The 18,658-nt window shown below is 40.8% G+C and overlaps 1 protein-coding gene across 1 annotated transcript in view; it reads right to left on the bottom strand.

Moving 5' to 3' along the window:
- igsf9bb (immunoglobulin superfamily, member 9Bb) overlaps window positions 1-18,658 on the bottom strand; it is a gene marked incomplete at both ends in the record, with an annotated part of 136,344 nt that overhangs the window by 17,146 nt on the left and 100,540 nt on the right. The window contains 3 exons of the mRNA XM_080434541.1: window positions 3,665-3,710; window positions 8,849-9,013; window positions 12,295-12,379. Of these exons, the coding sequence (XP_080290667.1) occupies window positions 3,665-3,710; window positions 8,849-9,013; window positions 12,295-12,379 (296 nt within the window). The remainder of the gene's footprint in view (window positions 1-3,664; window positions 3,711-8,848; window positions 9,014-12,294; window positions 12,380-18,658) is intronic.

Below are 18,658 nucleotides of genomic sequence, written 5' to 3'. Positions count from 1 at the left end.
CTCCCACCGGTTGGCTCCTAGCCTGGCATGGCCAGACTAATATCACTGTGTAGATACTAGATATTAGTCTGGAATCTCTGTGTGGAACCTGCATTTCCAAGCGGCGGATAAAATAAAAAAAACTCTGGGGATAAACCTGTGCCCCATATTTGCATACTGGGCCCTGATTGGTGCCCCACAACTTCGGGGGCAGCGAAATCCAATCACAACCGAGCAGGGCCAGACTAATCAGTCGAGGGATTTTTTATTTTTTTTGCACTGGCAGATTCATCTGGTTTCCAGGCTAGTTGGCTCCAGTCTGTGAATATTGAGTGCAACACTGAGGCAAACAAAGAAAAAAAGAAAACTGCTGTCCTCAGTGTGTCCTTGATGACAAAAAGGTCCTCTTTTTGTGGATACTAGCCATTGGTCTGGGTGTGATTTCTTGGTAAAATTGTAACATTTTTTAATTTTATACCAAAACATGTTAAGTTCCACCGGAATGCTAGAGCTTACTTTAATTATTACTTTTTATTAGTTGTTTTTTTGTGTGTGGTGCAAAGTTCTGCTCTCTTTTTTCCCTCAATAGAATGCCATTTGTCTATTAATCAGCAGTGCATACTGTATGCCTTCACAAGTTTCATTACTGCATATCCATATCGCTTTTACTTCCAGAGGGATTAATGATCCGGCAAGAATGATTGATGCAAATTACTGAATGCATAAAATAGCTTTTGGATTAAAAATCAACTAGCCGAGAAGTAGGATTATATAACACACACAGCTTCTTGGACAGAGATTTGCGTTGTACTGAGTGCACTTTTCTAGTTACTCTTACTTTTACCTGTACCTCTCTTGTATTTTATTCTCACTGCTGTTGCTGCTATGACTCGCAAATTTCCATCCAGGGATCAGTAAAACGATAACCACGCCTTTTGCCTTTCTGCTGAGTTTGAGCTTCCACCACACAGACTGGAATGGCACGTGATAACCAAGTTTTGGTTATCACGTGATCATTTTGTGAATCGTGATCGATATTTGTATTTTTCTGCCCAAGAAGCACATGTTGGAGAAGTACAGTATAGTGCAGATGGTGCCAGGCAGAAAGCCTCAGCAGTGATGCAACAATGATCCAACATGCTACATATACAGTAGTGGTTTTCAAACACTTTGTGCCCAAGGAACACCAATGGGCAAGTCAAAATCTCAAGGCACACCTGCATTCATAGTGAAAATAGCTGATCTACAATCTCACTAAATGCAGTGATGCTTTGTGAGCTTGAAGATATGCTATTTCCGCTATATTTTAAAATCTGTAAATGAATGAATGAATAGCCTAAATAAATAATAAAAGGACTGGTCCTATCATGCTGGTCCCTTTCATTTGTATCACTTTCATAGACAGACTGATCAGCTATTATTTTTGCCCATTTCAACAGATATGGGGGCCGCTGAGAACTGTTCCAATCTGACCCCATAGAAACAATTGACACAAGGCAATCAACATTCTTTATCATAGCCCTTCCCCCACTACCCGGGTCCCTTTATGCTCTACTGAGCACACCCTTCTAGACCTTCATTGTGTTGTGTTACAAAGTATGGAAGTTTTCATAGCATTAGATTTTGAGCAGCATATCACAACTCAATCTTGTCATTTTTGCCTGTATACGTTTCCTGTGTACTTTTACAATACATAAACACAAAACGTGTTTATCACAATGCCCTATTATAAAATATATACAAAATATTCAAAGCTTTTCATATGATCAAGTAAGTCTTGCCGAGCCATGTGGCCCATACTACAGTAGGTCAGGAGCCTATCTCCTGTTTCTGCTTAATGTACAAGTACACCCCCTGGACTTGACGCTAGTACCCCAAATCCAACCCTTGATGCTGAATGCCAAGCAGAGAGGCATTGGGTCCCATTTTTATAGTCTATGGTATGACGCGGCCGGGGATCGAACCTCGACCTCCCAATCTCAGGGCGACACTCCAAACACAAAGCCACTGAGACTACGATAATTATGATCAAGTAAAGACAAAATAATGGTAATACTGGCCCCAGGCCACACCAGAGGATAATTGGGACGATTTTGGGTCTGATTCGCCCCTCCCGACAATCACAGAGTCATTCCCGATTTGAGGCTGGTCAGATCATTTGCCCAAATGATCCTGTGGTGTGAGGGGTTCACAAACATAAATCATAAAGTCACGGACAAAATTGGCATCTCCATGATTTTGAATTGTACTATAAATATCAACTCACCCACATGCAATGCATGTAACATCCAGCAATGTTGTGTATTTGTTCATTCATTAGTTAGTACACAGAGCTTAACAGTGTGTTTACAAAATTGTGTTTATGTGCAGAACATAGTGGTATTGTACAGGTAGAATTCGTTAACCTGACTGCCAAATGGAAGAAGCTTGCGACACACATTTTGTTTCACAGCCTACTTCCATCTGAGACTCTGGTCGCAGAATCGATGCAAGACGGCGTTTCATTTTTTCAAGCTACTTGGCAAGGTGATTGGATGATCCCGCCCCTAGCAGCCGCTGATTGGTTCGTACACGCAGCGGCCGGGTTGCTTTACTACCTGAGCGATCCCAGATGCAGGGTGTATTGTGAAACTCAATACCGCCCCCATCTGGCTGAGTCAGGTTAAGAATTTGTTGGTGTCCGGCAGGATTTTTTTCCATAAATCAGTGCTATTGAACACCCTTTACCCCGTCTGTGTGTTGGTAAAAAAGAAATATTGAACCAAAAAAGTATTAAATAGTGCTTCTGACAAAAGCAGCTAACTCCATTGGATCCTCAAACGTTCTGCTAAACCAGCTAACTCCAGCAAAGGGGGGTGGAGTTAGCTGGTTTAGGCTGACTCCAGGCTCCACCCCCTTTTGACCTCCAACCTCATTGTGAGCTTGGAGGTCCATTCAGCTGTTCTTATCAATGATGAACAAAACCTCCTAACTCCATTTTTGTTTTGTTTTTTTCATTTCCTGAAAAATGAACATTTTGGAGTTAGCTGGTTCCTGCCGGACAGCGGAGATATTTATTGTAGATATCTAAGTCAAGTTTGATGACACAACTTTTACTGTGAGAGATCAAGTGGTCCCTGGAATGGCGCGCCTCTGAAATCAAGTTGCATTGTGTGGTCCTACAACTTGACCGAATCATTTTTATAATCGGCTAAGATTAGAAAATCCTTGAGTGTGCGCTCAGCATTCGGCTTAGTTTATACTCTTTCGTATGATGGTCTCGCGTGTCGGTAAGCAACACATCAAGCTATCTATGGAGTTTAAATTAGGCTTAAATCTGCAATCTGTATTAATTGTATTCAACCAATGATTTGAACACAGGTCTCCTGCATGAGATCCCAGATTTCTACTGCTGGGCTAAGACAGAAAAGCCTGTTTGGACAGGGGAAATATTACGCTTTGAGCTCCATGCAATTTGTCAACGAGTAGTGGTCATACCTGATCACAGGATCTACATTTCTCAATAGAAGAGCAGGGAGACTACCTCCATCCACCGCATTATGTGTTAGTTATATTGTATTAACATGTATCTTGTGGATTGGTTAAAATAATGTTTGATTCACTAAAACAGTTATGGATTGCAGCTTGAAGAGTGCTTTGCATAAGCTGCTGGAAGAAAGGAAGAAGTCATGTTGGTGTTACTTACGGAGTTTCCATGCTTTTTCTGCAGTGGGTAATGGAAAGCGGTGGGTCTAGAAGACAGGAAAAAATAGAAAATATACTGTTATCTTTAAAAGGCAATAGTTCTTCTTGGCAAAGTGGAATATGACTATGATATACTATGGTTGCCTGACTGTATCTTTCAGTATTATTACATGTAACAATATTCAATATGAATAAATTGTATTTTAAGCCATAAGCAGTAGTGCTCAGTAAGGCAACACTATATCCTGCAGAAATAGTGCAAAAACGTCTTCTATCCTGTAATTTCACAGGTCAGAATGCAGACTCAGGGAGAGTCCTTCTCTGTGTATTGTTACACATTTTAGCTTTTTGTTTGTGGCAGCAGAGGTCCCATCAATGTTTATCTATTGTCCATATCAAGTTTATTACAGCTAAAATATAAAATGACACAGAATAGATGCTTTCCCGCCTTTAATGGATTAACAGACAGTTGTTACAGACAGTGGTTGAATTGGGCTGGTACTCACCAATACAGACTAAAGACTACCAGTTTTGTGACCCTTGCCCTCCTGAGCACCTTTATTATATGTATTTGGCCACTGAACCCCATTTGAAAATATATTGTGCGACACTCACTCATAAAGTGCTACACATTAACACATTGAATGCCAATCGCGTAGATCTACGCGAACCTATTTAAAGCCGCAGCGTGCCAGTCGCGTAGATCTACGCGAACCGCCGATTCCCATGTTAATCGCCCAAGGTGCACTTTCCGAATTTTTTTGATCCATTTCCGTTTCCGGTTTTCGGTCGGAAACGGAATTATTCGGGTTCCGGTTTTTTCGATCGTATCCGCTTCCTGTCTGGGATCCTGTTTAAAACTCGATTTTCTCGGTTTGTTGTTTTTCTCCTCGCTGATCACTGTTTAGCGTGTATCGGCTGTAGCTTCAAGATGGCGGCTCGCATTTGGAAACTGTTTTCGCTGGACGTTTCTCACGGATCCGCTGTGTGTTTAGAACCAAATGAACGCGCACTTTTAACTTATTTAGCGAGGTCTGTGGCGACATGATAAAAACAAAAAAACAACAATAAAACGCTGGCACTGGTGAGTACATTATGAGATTAAACTCTGGCATGGAATGTGTTAATATACATCTATGATGCATCAGTGAAAATCACAAGTGAAAACACATGATTAGAAAATTTGTTATTTCGAATAGTGTCCAATTTTGAATCCAAAATGATTAGCACTGTTGCACCAGGCTATTAATGTTTACCACCTGTCTGGGGCATTTCACCCATTCAATCTCGATATTTTAAAGAAACCACACGGTTTGGCCAACATAACATTCATGGTGACTGGGATCTTGGGGTCTTGTTGCGGATGCTGCACCTATGTTACTGACGTGCACGTCTTCAGTGCCGAATTGGTTTTCCCACCCACTGTACCCTAACACCACATTTGAGTACACAACGTTCTTAGAACGTTCCAAATTAACTACCATTTGTCTGATGTTGGGTTTGCATTTATATCCAACTATTGGATTGTCTTCCAAAGTTGTGGCCAGGTTGGGGTCACTATACTGACTGCCAGTGTTTTTAAAAAAAATAATTATGATTAATACTTTATACATTTTCCAGGGTATAAGAACATACAGATACAGACAAGAGACAACAACAAACATAACAAACGCATAAAATACACATAAACAAAACAAACACCAAAAGAAACGACAAATGCACAAAAGTGCACAGAAGTTTACAGCATTCCACCTCAGCCAAAACTTCAACTTCAACTCAACCACGTCTGTTCGGGTTGGATTGTAATTTTCAGGCCTGTTGAAAACTCTAAAGCAGTGGTTCTCAAACATGTTCATGTCAAGGACCCCCAAATTGACATGTACTGTATTTGGCTGAAAATAGCTTATCTACAAGCTGAAAACGGGCAGCAATGGGACGCGTTGTGAGCTTGTAGATCGGCTATTTTCAAACAAAGAGTTAAAGTGGTTAAATTGTTCCTCGTTTTGCTGTGGACCCCCTAGAACCACCCGTGGACTCCTGGGGGTCCCCAGACCACACTTTGAGAACCACTGTTCTGAAGATATGATAAAAAAATATTATTGTAATTTAAATCCTATATTCCAGTCTACACGGAATCTCTTTGCAGATCTACAAGCTAACAACGTGTAGCAACGCGACACGTTGTGAGCTTGTAGATAGGCTATTTTTGGGTAATGTTCCCCCCCGAATATGGATGCTGGGGTTCAAGTGGATAACATATACCTGCTTATGCATGAAAATCTATTTAAATATATACAGTATATCATTTAATGGATAGTATATTTCATTATTCGACTGTATGATGACTATTGTGTTGTTCCTGTGAGAGTCTATTATGTGGGTGGGATGATACGCAGCTCTCGATTTTGACCTGATGAAGAGCCAAGGCTGGAAACATTGTCATTCAAATTTATTGGAACATCTGGGTGTGCGGGTTCCATTCTTTTTCATGATCCTATCTTAACCCAGCGAGCACCCTGACAAGTGATGTGCGTATTCTATCAGCTTTTTAGTTTTGGTAATATTAAAATATGTGTTTAGAAACGTGTGTGGGAAGGCACTACACTAACATGGCTTCTACTTAGGATTGTCCTACTATTTGTGAAAAAAACAATAGTATACTGAGAGCCCAGGGAATATGCTCAAATGAAAAATTAAAATAAATTACAGTCGCAGGTTTCTGGTTATCATATTAACAGCTGAACCAAAACCCCAACCCTTAGTTGCTGTCATCACAAAGGTTATTACTGTACTGAATTACTTCAGTAAAGAAATGAAGGCCAAAAGAAAATTCCATCATATTGTTACATATCATATTATTTTCATTTGTATTGTATCATGATGACATGTACTGTATGTTTTGTGTAGTATCATTATCAACTGAAGATATTGTATCACAAAATAATATTCTTTTTCAATAAGCCTATTGAAATAGTATTATACTGTAGCAATATACAATAGTATAATTGTAGAGTTTGTGGATGGAAACATAAACTCACACAATTCTTCCTTATCAAGAGAACAGCCGAAACAACAAAAAGACATCACATACATACAGTATACTGGCCCTCATTTATCAATGTAGCGTACAAACCAGCTTAAATTCGAGCCCAGGAATTAGCTTATGCCCACGTGAGATTTACGAAGCAGGTGTGCCCTGTCAATCACAGCGTAAAATTTGTCCGCTGTTGATAAATGTAGTAGAGATTCGCACATGCTATTTGCCTACACAAGGCTGCGTTCTACCGTGTTCCATGGCCGAGAACCGTGACTGCCACCACGTTTATGAGAGATAGATAGCTTGGGGCTGTCATCATAATGTGAACGTTTATGGAGTGATTGAGGAATGCGTAAACATTATTGGATGAAGGCTGGTGTGTTGTATAGCTATAAATTCTTGGAGTGAATTCATATGTTTAGATGCCTGTCAGATGGTCAGACAATGCTGCTCCGCATGTCTACGATGGAACAAACGGGTGTAGACAAATCCTACACGCCCTCAGACCAGGCGTGAGATCTGAGCGGGCCGTATATGCTCAAGTCAAAGTCACAATAGATTGATAAATCCCGACAATTGTGGTGATCTCGGCGTACGCCCATTGGTCTACACCACTTTGATGAATGAGGGCCAATTGTATCTTAAAGGGGAACCAACCTGCCTATATGTGTGTTGCTAATGACGGCCTGTGAATTCTCTATGTCTGTCTACTACAATATCGTTGCTGTCAGTTAGAAACCTAGTATCTCCATATTTCAACTTTTTATGTTTTTTTTTCTGTGGGTTTTAATCAATTAAAAGTATTAACAAGATTTTGTGACTAAATAATAACTACATTGGATTCATTGGAACACAGGTTATTTTGTCCATATCCTGAAAATAAACAGTTTTGGACACTGGAGTGGCAGTACTGTAACTCAGTAGGTAGAGTGGCTGCTTGGGAATCGCAAGGTTCCTGGTTCGATTCAGTCGGCAATAGGCTTCACATCCGGTTTATATTTTAATCATGATCAGAGCTTCCGAGTCCCAGACTGTATGACCGGAAACATTTGAAAATTGTGGGAGGCAACAGTCTGGCCACGCGAGACTACTGAACTCCTAACTGCTCATGCTTTTTGTGTCAGGTACACTGACACTCACATCTGCTCTGGGGCACTCGTATTTTCCATAAATCATGCGTACAGTGGCTGTTAGAATGCCTTATTCTTCAATCAATTACAATAGTGCCAAACCTCAAACAAAATGCTTATGTGCCCAACATTTGTCAAAACAAAAAAGAAAATACTAAATGTCTGTTAAACGATATTGCTCATTTCTGAAGTAAGGATGCATAGGCTACTATGAGGCAAATTCAAACTGATTATTATTTACTTTTCAGTCGACGTATTTAGAGCTGAAAATAATGATCTTATGGTCTGGATGGAATCTATCTGTGCCCACTGCATTACCAATCCCGTTGGTAGGATATGCTAATACAAAAGACAGATTTCTCCTCAGTGATCAATCGGATAGTGGCATTCCAGTATTTCCTGGATTCTCATCATCGTTGTTGTTTTTTCTTTCTTTCTTTACCTCAGAAAAGGTAAACAAGAATTGTTCAGTATTAAGCTTATACAACATCCTGCCATGCTTTATTAGCCTATTATTTGACCCTGTGACTTCAAACCTTGTAACTTACTTTATTCTTCTCATTTACACATGAGAGCAACTGTACATTCAGTTCCAGCAAATCTATCACGCGGGAATCACTTGCCAAATTCACTATATCTATAAACTGTCAAGGCGCTGCGATGCGAATCGTTGTAAACTTGTAGATCTGTTCCTTTTTGTGACATCGTGTACAGAGTCAGTGGTGGAAGAAGCACTCACAACGTGAGCTTATAGATCTGCTATTTTCAAATAGCCAAAAGGCTGAAGTTTTTAATGTTCTGATGTTCTGATGATCTTCTATTTTTGGCTTTAGGGTTACAAATTACATTCATAAAATCTCCGTCCTAAAATCGGTATATTCACAAGTATAATAAAACAATTATGTGTGTGTGTGTGTGTGTGTGTGTGTGTGTGTGCGTGCGTGTGTGCGTGCGTGTGTGTGTGCGTGCGTGCATGCGTGTACAGTGGGTCCATTCCTGATATACAGGCAGGGCTCACCTCTCTTCCGTTTAAGCTTTCGCCGGCGCTGCTTGTTGACAAAACAGGCAGCCAGTGTGCTGAAGAGGACAGCTGCTGCCAGGAAACATATTGTGGCCACAATGCCTGCCACCACTGGCCTCGCCAGCCCACCTTCCTCTACCATCTCTGGAGGAGGGAAGAAGTCTGAGAAATAGGGAGGGGGGATCAGAGAGAGAAGTCATGTAGTAACAAGAACAAATGATATAAATGTAATATGTGATAACAGTCTGAAAACAGGGTGCGGGAGGCCTTTTTTCGAGGCTGCTTTAAGGGCCCAGGCCGGCCGGGGGACACTGTTGGATGCGCCTCACCAGCCCGGATACAACGAGCCATCCCCGTCCCGGTACGACCCACCGTGCGGGCGCTATCGCCGTAAAAAGAAAAAGGACCTGTGTCCGCTCTGAGGAGCACTGTGGCCGGCCACTGTGGACCAGATTATATGGTAGCACACTAGCATTGCATCACTTGCTAATGTGTATATGCTAAAGCTATACAAGCACACATATTTAACAGTTTAACTACTTAAACCCTATTTGGCTGTTTGAAAATGGCAGAGGTATGGCATTGCAACATGTTGTGAGCTTTTACATATCATGTTCACATGAATTTCAAAAACATAAAAAAAAACATAAATGTTCTTATGGGGGCCCCCGGCATACATCGGTTGGATCTGCGGTTCTGGACAACTGGATATCTATTTATGCCTATATACTGTATGCCATACATTCTTCTCATTTACAGTGTATGGACATGTCGGTTGGATCGGCGGTTATGGACAACCGCATATCTGAACTACTCAGCGTGGGCACCGCACTCCCTTGAGTCCTTGCCGCTGCGCGCACCGACTTTGAAGTCAGTCGGTCGCATACATGCAATTATGCACATGACCATATATGGGCATAGCGGTCGGATCTGTGGCTCTAGACTAGACAACCGCATCTCCAATATATGACTATATATTGATATTTCGGGTTTGTTTATGGTTATATCTGACTCTGAGTCATAGGGACATGCCTATATATGGGCGTATCAGGTATGTTTATGGTTATGTCTGAGTCAGAGTGACGGGCCGTGGTCCCCCCGCCTGTCCGCCCTCCCATTAGCCAATTTTAATTTAGGACATACGTATAGGGATTGATGAGTACATTCTTGGGTCTATTGGCTCCTCCTGTGTAGGAGTCTTTGGAAAATCATTTTGATCTATTCTGAGAGTTGATTAACAAGCTATCACACAGGTTTTCTTTTAGGGACAGTACTGTAGTTTGCAATTGATTTGCTATTTCACCTTTTCTGTAAAATTTGCAGAACAATTAAAAATCACACCCAGTGTGAAGAGGGCGGTGTGGTCATCACAGTGATGGAAGCTCACTGGAAGTGGTTTTTTTGAAGTGCATAGTCCTATTTATAGGTTATTGATTTCATCATGTGTCTCGCTAGCCAATCACAGTGCTGAATAGAGTCAGCCAATAGTCAGCCAATCACAGTACAGCTAGGGGTGTACTAATGCTAGGGGTGTACTAATTATGAGCCAATCACAGTACAGAGAAGGGTGTACTAATGAGGTGTCCCAACCCCACTTATAGGGGCGGCTACACCGCCCAAAAAAACTGACTACACATGAGTTTAGTGTTCTTAATATATCCCTTTTTTGTGTACAGGCTGGTCCTTCATTTGTGTGGTAGCTCCTTGTTTGGTAAAAGGCCTTTCTCAGCGTCAACTGAAGTTAGTAAGAACAAGATGGGGTCTAATACCAGCATGGCTTCCATGTGGCTCGTTCTGTTGTCTATGACGTCAGTCTTATGACTTGACTTATCACTCTATATTTGGACAACGTTTCAGCCCGATCCAGCCTCCATTGACTTTCATTATAGAATGTAATATTTAAAAAAACATGTGAAACCTGGAAAAATAATTTGGGAATACTGGCGGTATCCCACAAGAAATTTGGTGCTGATCGGTCCTGTGGTTTGCAAGATTAGCAAATTCATGTTTAAAGTTGGTCATCACCATCTTTCTTCTACATTACCATACCTACTTATTTTTTCTCCTCTCACATTATGAAGGTACAGTAATTTGGCATTCTCGTGTCAATTGATTACTTGTGAGTATGGTAACTTAACTATACTGTAGGAGTATCAGAGACACATCTGAATTAGGTTTAGATTTCTTCTCTATTGATAGATAAGAGTTTGGGACATACCAAACCTGGTTATATTCATAGTGTATAGGAATATTGTACAGAAGTTACATCTATCTATCTATCTATCTATCTATCTATCTATCTATCTATCTATCTATCACAGTGTTCTGCTATGGTAAATAAATGGCATCAGCAATCATGAACTCATGAGCATTGAAAAAGTCTTTGCTTTATTCTTTCCCCAATCAAAATTTACAAGGACATGGCTCAACAAACCAGGACATTGTAAACATCAGAATGGGCAAGTAGCACTTGATCACTGCATTATCTGCTTCTCCAGTCTATCCAATGGGGGGCAGCAGAGTACTTCCAATGACACAGACGTTCCTGAGAAAATTGCTGCTGCTCTAGAAAATGTGTTCTTACCAAGTGATGTGTACTCAATGACCTCTGCACAGCACCGACATCCTATTTTCAGGGGCTCAATTTGAGATTCTAAATAGAAATGTATTACTTCATTAAAAATGTGGCTTTGATGATACTTTTTTTAAAACAAAACATGCCCAAAGGAATCCCAAGGGAATGGAGCACAACAATGATGTCATACTTTTCAAGATGGTATGAAGCAGCATCCGTACACTGCGAGCCAAAATGAAATGGTGCTGAGTAGGCAAAATGTAAAGTTGAAGGTGCTGTGTATGCAATCCATTTACAGCCCAACTTCAGCAAAGAATTGTCAAGCTAGCCTGAGGTTAGAGATGCAGGCACCTGCTAGAGGTTGTTAGTTCAAACCCCAGGTCTCCTCAATGAGCCTGTGTGTGTCCACTGTCTGCATCTCCCCTGAAGACAAGACAGTGAATAAGTTGTCCACCAGAGGGCATCTCCTTCTCATACCATCCACATGGTTGGACAGGGAAAGAAGCATTTGTTTATTCTAGGGGTTCCAGCAACACACAGAGATATGAGACTAGATATCATCTGGGATACTTTTGAATGATTGATATTGTGACATAGATGTGGTTATCCTCACATTATCGATATTGAGATATTCTGTCAAAAGAAATTGCAATATCTGATTTTTTTTCCGCCCAGCCTTATTAGGAAGCCCCTATTTTGTTGTGTGCAAGGCATCTTGTGTAATATACAGTATTACTAATCACAATGTAAATTGTAACTTGGGTTGCCCTTATACGTTGTGTCATTTTAGTTGAAAGTCAGTTATTTTATGTGAGCAATGCAGTTTTACAAAATAACTGCACATGCAGGCTTAGTAACAGTGTCTCACCTGAACTGGACACTCCTACAGTGTTGCTAGGCTCACTGATCGTGTCCTCCATGACGGCCATGACCCGGAACTCATACCACGCCTCCTGGGAAAAGACGAAGAGCAAAGAGACTAACATTTGTACAGGTCTGTGGTTCTCAAGCCTTTACATTTTAAGGACCCCCATTACTCTGAAAGGATCTATTTGGTTCCATTTGTACACTCTCTGAGTTATAGACTTCTAAGGGTCCATTTGAAACCCCCTCAAGGAACCCTACACTTTTAGAACCACTTGTATGAAGCATTGATTTGTGTAACTGATTATGAACATACAGTATGAACTACTGGAGGGCTGAACGATTTTGAGAACATATCTAATTGCGATTTTTCTAACCGATATTGCGATTGCTGATAATAATCATTGCTATAGAGTGTTCAGTCTCCCCATCTCTCCAGTTCTTGAATAATCAAATACATTTTCAGGTGGGTGGCAAAATTTCAGGATACCCATTTATCAGCTTCATTGTTATAGTGTTCCAGTTCTAATTTTGTCTGCTCATTTCTTTGTGTCATCACTTCCAATTTTGCTTGTTTAATCTGCCTCCTGTCTGTGTTCTTTATCCTGATTGGGTCAAATTGGTATCCCGACCTGAAAATTCATTTTCTGTTTAATAAAGAGCAGGAAAGACATCCTGTTACTGAGCAAACACTGCTGCTCGAGGCAAAAAAAATGCACCTTATGTCACCATGCTTCACACGTGTGCGAGGGAAAGAGGGGAGGTACCGTCGCAAAGAAAAACATCAAACTTCAGTTTAGTTTACGGCTAATTAATCAGTCATAACGATAGAACAACAGGAAAATTCACTATCTGCAGTCATGGAGTACTTTGTTGGAACGGAAATAACAACTTTTAACTTTTAGCTCGTGCGGGAGTAGAAAGGACAACAACAACGTCATGTAGGCTAATCATAAAGCTCATTCGTTAATCCATGGTGTCGCCCGCCGAATATAGACATAGACACAGATCTGCACAACGTGCTTGTGGATCGGCTGTCTTTGGCGTTTTGCTGCATTGTTGTTAACACTGGGTCAGACCATAGAGTTATAATACATCGGGTCAGACTCGCTCGCCGCCGTTGCATATTATGATTATAAGAAAATCATAAAATCGCAGCCTTTGCGATTCGTGTTCAGCCTTAGTATGAACATAACACAGGGTAGAATGTAGTTTAGTTTCAGAACTGGAGAGAACAGCAAAAACATGTTTTTAGCACTGCAAAGCTTTGAAATGTAATGTTCTATTTTAGAATCGATGACAGTGAAATGTTTATGCTGCAGCTTGTGGCTGCCTCTGGCTGCTTCCAACAGGATGTGAAACACTCTGTGCTAAACTGACTGAGCGGCATGATTCTACAGACAGTGGGTCCACTTGAACTAGACCGACATTTCCCAACCTTTTCTGGATCATGCAGGGCCCACTTGAAAATTTTGAAATAATTCGCGGCCCACCCATCTGACCACTTTAACACAGCGTTAAGTGGTCGGATGGGTGGGCCACGTGCATTTTCAGAGCATGTTTATTTTAATGATCAATCCTGGCCCACTTGCAATACCATCACAGCCGACAGATTGTAAATCACTGAACTAGACAGGCCATGTATAAGTGCAGAGGAATGAATGATCTGGTCTTCTGGTTGTCTCTTCAGTTGTCTCTTCAGTTCACATTGTAGGAATGCTACCTGATACTGTAAGATTGGTCAAAAAAAAAAGTTTGAAGTGAACAAGATACTGTATGAAGAGATGTATCGTGTGTGCACGTGCATTAGTTACTGCTTAATGCACGTGCACGCATGATCGCACAGTTCACGCACCCGCGTTTAGATCCCTTGTGGTCCAATTACCTCAATCGTCGCAGTAAAAAGTGGCAGCAGAAAGGATAGGTGTAGTGTGTTTCCACAAGCATGAAAGAGATCGGATATGAGAGAGAGAGAGAGAGAGAGAGAGAGAGAGAGAGAGAGAGAGAGAGAGAGAGAGAGAGAGAGAGAGAGAGAGAAAAGTGTGTGTGGGTGTTGGTTAGAGAGCGGGTGGAGAGATAAAAGCGTTTGCATGACACAGGCGGTGGTGGTGAAAAAGCTCAAACATGTTATGCCAGGAAAATTTGCCAATACGAGCCAGATGTGAGATGTTAAAAAGCCTCTTCATGTTAAAAGTACAGGACGTACTGTATCAAATCAAATACAAAATAATGCCCCCCCCCAGCACATTCTGTTCAGACTTTATTATTTCATACCATGTTTCAAAGCCACCACTCTTATTGTCACAACTTATGTCAACAGAGAGCAAACTATCTATAATTGGTTTAACAAAAAATATCACTTACAGCACCTTAAGTTTTCAGTTAGATTTGAATATCGTCAAGGCGCTAAATATTGTAAATGTTGGTGAGCTTGACTTTGCGTTATCTGATCATTTTGGTATTTTCTTTGATATATATATATTACTCTGGACATTCAAATTAGATTAGATACTTGAAAAAAGAAGGAAAAAGGTTACCATCTATCAATGCTCAATATCATTGATTCAAACTTCAATCCTATGGTTACTGGATCCTAGTGCTGTGTTTGACACGGTCAATCGTGCGATATCGTGTGACAAATTGGAAAGCTGTTTTGTACTTTCGGCCACGGTCCTACAGTAAATAGTTGATTTTAGTCTTCTCATCAACACAGGCACTATTTTGTCTCCACTGGCAACTATTCATCTGAGCAAAAAACCATCGCATGTGGAGTTCCCCAAGGTTCAATACTTGGACCTCTTCTGTTCAACGTTTACAGTACATGCTCCCAAATAATTAAAAACAAAAAAATTGTTTACCATAAATATGCAGATGACATTCAAATTTACATAGCTCTTTCACCAAGTGATTATGGTCACTTGACACTTAATCAGTGCTCAGTGACTGGGTCTGCCAACCTTTCCTACATCTAAATGAAGACAAAACCGAGGAATAAAGAATGTTAGTGCTCACTGCTCACCATGCTTCCCTGTCCTGGTATAATTATTGATTGATAGACATATCAAGTCAATTACAAAGTCAGCCTACTAAAATGGTTTGGTTATTCTTTGAGGTATTATTTTTCCCCCCAAAAAGTGAACCTCAACCTTGAGAAATGTCCTTGTGACTGAAATATTGACCTTTTTCAATAAAGCAATGCAGACATGGACTATCTACAGATCATTCAGAATGCAGATGCCATAAAAACAATACAATACACCAATTCCAATGGTGTAGATGGAAAAAAGGGGTCCAAGTACAGAGCCAACTCGGGTCCAGTTTATTAGGTAGGGTAAGTGATTTACTTTGGTTAAAATAAGTATTAAATAGCTCTATATTCTGATAGTACTCATTGCTATAGAGTATTTGTTCAGTAAAAGGAGTCTCCCATGTCTCTCCAGCTCTTTATTAAACAGAAAATGCATTTTCAGTGCTCACTCCTGATTGGCTTAAATGTTGTCACCTACCTGAAAATGTACTATATTATGTTGACTAAAGAGCTGGAGAGACCCCTGTGACCAAACAAATGCTCTGTAGCAATGATTACTATCACAATATAATACCTTTTTAACAAAAAACATTTTAACACAAAAAATTGGTCTACAGCTAATACATTACCAAAAAATTACCCTACCTTTAAGTCTAGAGGGTGGTTAAGAGCAGTGCACTGCACTAACCCCAATGGCATACTGGTCATTTCCAGTGTCATGAAATTAAAGTAATTGGAAGAAGACTTAATTGCACTCAAGAGCAAACCGATGTCCAAGTAGTCTGGGAGGGGCAGAGCCCTCAACAGTAAATCTTCGGCACTTCAAACAGACTGCCAAGTGCAGATGATGTACTGTAAAAGTATCTTGCGAGGAAATAACAATAGCAGTTAATATGTCTGAAAATGGTCCCATAAGAAGCGTTTCTCAGTTAAGCCTGATTCATAGTGAAATGTCTATAAAATGGGCTTGTACACCCTGTGTATGCTTTGAGTACACTGGACTATGAAAGGCAAAAGTCTGCGGACAGTCCGCTGGACTCTCCATCCTTGTAGGCTTCTGCTTCCTGTTTTAAACATTACATAAACAACATAAGAAACGATTTGATGATGTCTGGCGATGAGAAATATAATCTGTGCCTCATGACATGCAACAGTTTTGTTGCATACTTGCATTTAAAAATCGCCACATGTGGGTTTTAGAATACACAAAAACGACTAATAGCTACTTTAAATTGTTTTCCAGCTTGAAAGATTCATGCCAAAGTGAAACAGACAAGACTAACATAATATATAAGGAGGGCGTGCGTAATTTGGGCACACCTCCACCAGCAACCCTATCGCCAGAAGAAAACGTAGTCATTGAATGTTTCTCCAGAAACGTTCAATGACAAAGTTTCTGGACCACAAAAACGTTACATTTTCACATTTTTACATTTTCGTTATATTTTCGTTTTCGTATTTTGTTTTGGTTCATGGTTAGGTTTTGGGGTTATGTTTAGGGCTAGGGTTTAGGGTTAGGGGTTAGGGTTAGGTTTATGTTTAGGGTTCGTTAGTATGCGACATAAAATCGACGATTGACCCTACATGGTTCTCATCTGTGCACCACGTTCACATGCATCGTTTCTGCAAAACGTACTGTGACAACGTTTTCTCTGGAGATCGGGCTGCCACCAGCTAAATGCTGAAAATAGCAATGGACAAGTGCGTGCCTTTATTTTTTATGTATCTATTTAAAAATGTGCTATCATCCAATATCCCCCGACGGGTATGGTCTAGTACAAATAATCTTGCCTTGCAGTTCACATAAACATTACATGAAGTCTAAGGCTATTTAGATAAAAATGTCATACCAAAATTAGGTCTACAGCTACTGTACCAGTTGTGTGCAGGACGAGGTGCACAGTGTTCTCCAAGTAGTGGCCAGGTGATTACTTTAAGAGCTTGCCACGTGCTTTTCAGGTGGTTTCTAAACGGTTGCATGATGGTTTCCAAGTGGTTGTTAAGTGGTTTGCTGTGTAGTTAATGTGTGGTTTCTACCTAAATTAGGTATTTATACTGTATGCAGCGTACAATAACTTAATCCAATTAAATATGCTTATATAAAGTAGATTAATGTGCTATTTCTTGGTAAACTAAATGATAAACTAGGGTTGCGCTAGCAAGACATGTCTTCAGACTGAAGAATACTTGAAGCCATACTGTGCTGGACACTGAACTAGAAAAAGTGCTCCTGGTGGCGCTATAATAGGCCAATGTGAAAAGGGTGCCATTTCTGCTTTGGCCTTTCACAGCAATCGGACACTGCATTCATGATTTGAGGCATTTTGTTAAAAATTGACCTATCCTGCAAACTTTGGAAGCCGATGTTAGCCAATTAGGATGGAATATGAAATATCGGACACATCCGTCTTGATCACATGACTATAGAGATACTGTGTACCAATTTGCATGATTTTTTGACAGAATCTGAAGGAGAAATAGCAAAAAATTTGTTTTACAATAGTCGGCTTCCTGGTGGCGCTCTAAAAGGCAGATGTGAAAAATGCAGGGCAAAGGTTTTTCCTTGGCCTGTACGGAGTGTGCGTGCAAAGATTCACGCAGATCTGTGCAGTTATAGGTTGAAACGCGAACCGGCCTGTTATAGCGCCACCATGAGGCTGATTTGAACATTTTCAACTGGTATTTCTTCCTCGGCCTAGTGGGAATGTGCGTGCAAAATTTCACGGTAATTGCCTGCTGCGTTCATGATTTGATGAATCCTGCAAACTTTGGAAGCCAATCTTAGCCAAATAGGATTGAATATGGAAAATCAAACAGATCCGTGTTGATCACATGACTATAGAGATACTGTGTACCGAGTTGCGTGATGTTTGGACATAATCTGTAGGAGTAATATAAAAAATGTGCCTCCTGGTGGTGCTATAACAGGCCAATCAGAACATTTTGGGGGAGAGGTTCGGCTTTGGCATCCAGGGAGTGTGTGCACAGTTTCACAGCGACCGGGCCAACAGCCGGAGCTGCTCGCAGACAGACGGACGGACGGACGGACAGGGTGCAAAACATAGTCTCGGCCATGCCTTTCGGCCAAGCGGAGACAATGAAGTGCTGACAGAGTAGTTCACTACAGTACATACATACATAGTGGTCAAATATACAGCTTTCATAATGGTTTCTATAGTAGGTGTTATTGGGGTCCGTGGTCAATGCATGCCAACCTGGGGGTCCCTGAAATTAAAAAGAATGAAAACCACAGGCAGGCCCGTGTTAATGTCAGAATGCGCCCTAGGCAAAGGACAGTTTTCGGGCCCCCCCCGTTTGTTACTTTTTTGGGGTGTTTTTG

Source organism: Gymnoscopelus braueri (genome assembly GCF_963280865.1).
Source record: "Gymnoscopelus braueri genome assembly, chromosome: 8".
Classification (NCBI taxonomy): Eukaryota; Metazoa; Chordata; class Actinopteri; order Myctophiformes; family Myctophidae; genus Gymnoscopelus; species Gymnoscopelus braueri.
Note: the sequence above shows the minus strand (reverse complement) of the source record. Positions and strands in the feature narration are given on the sequence as shown.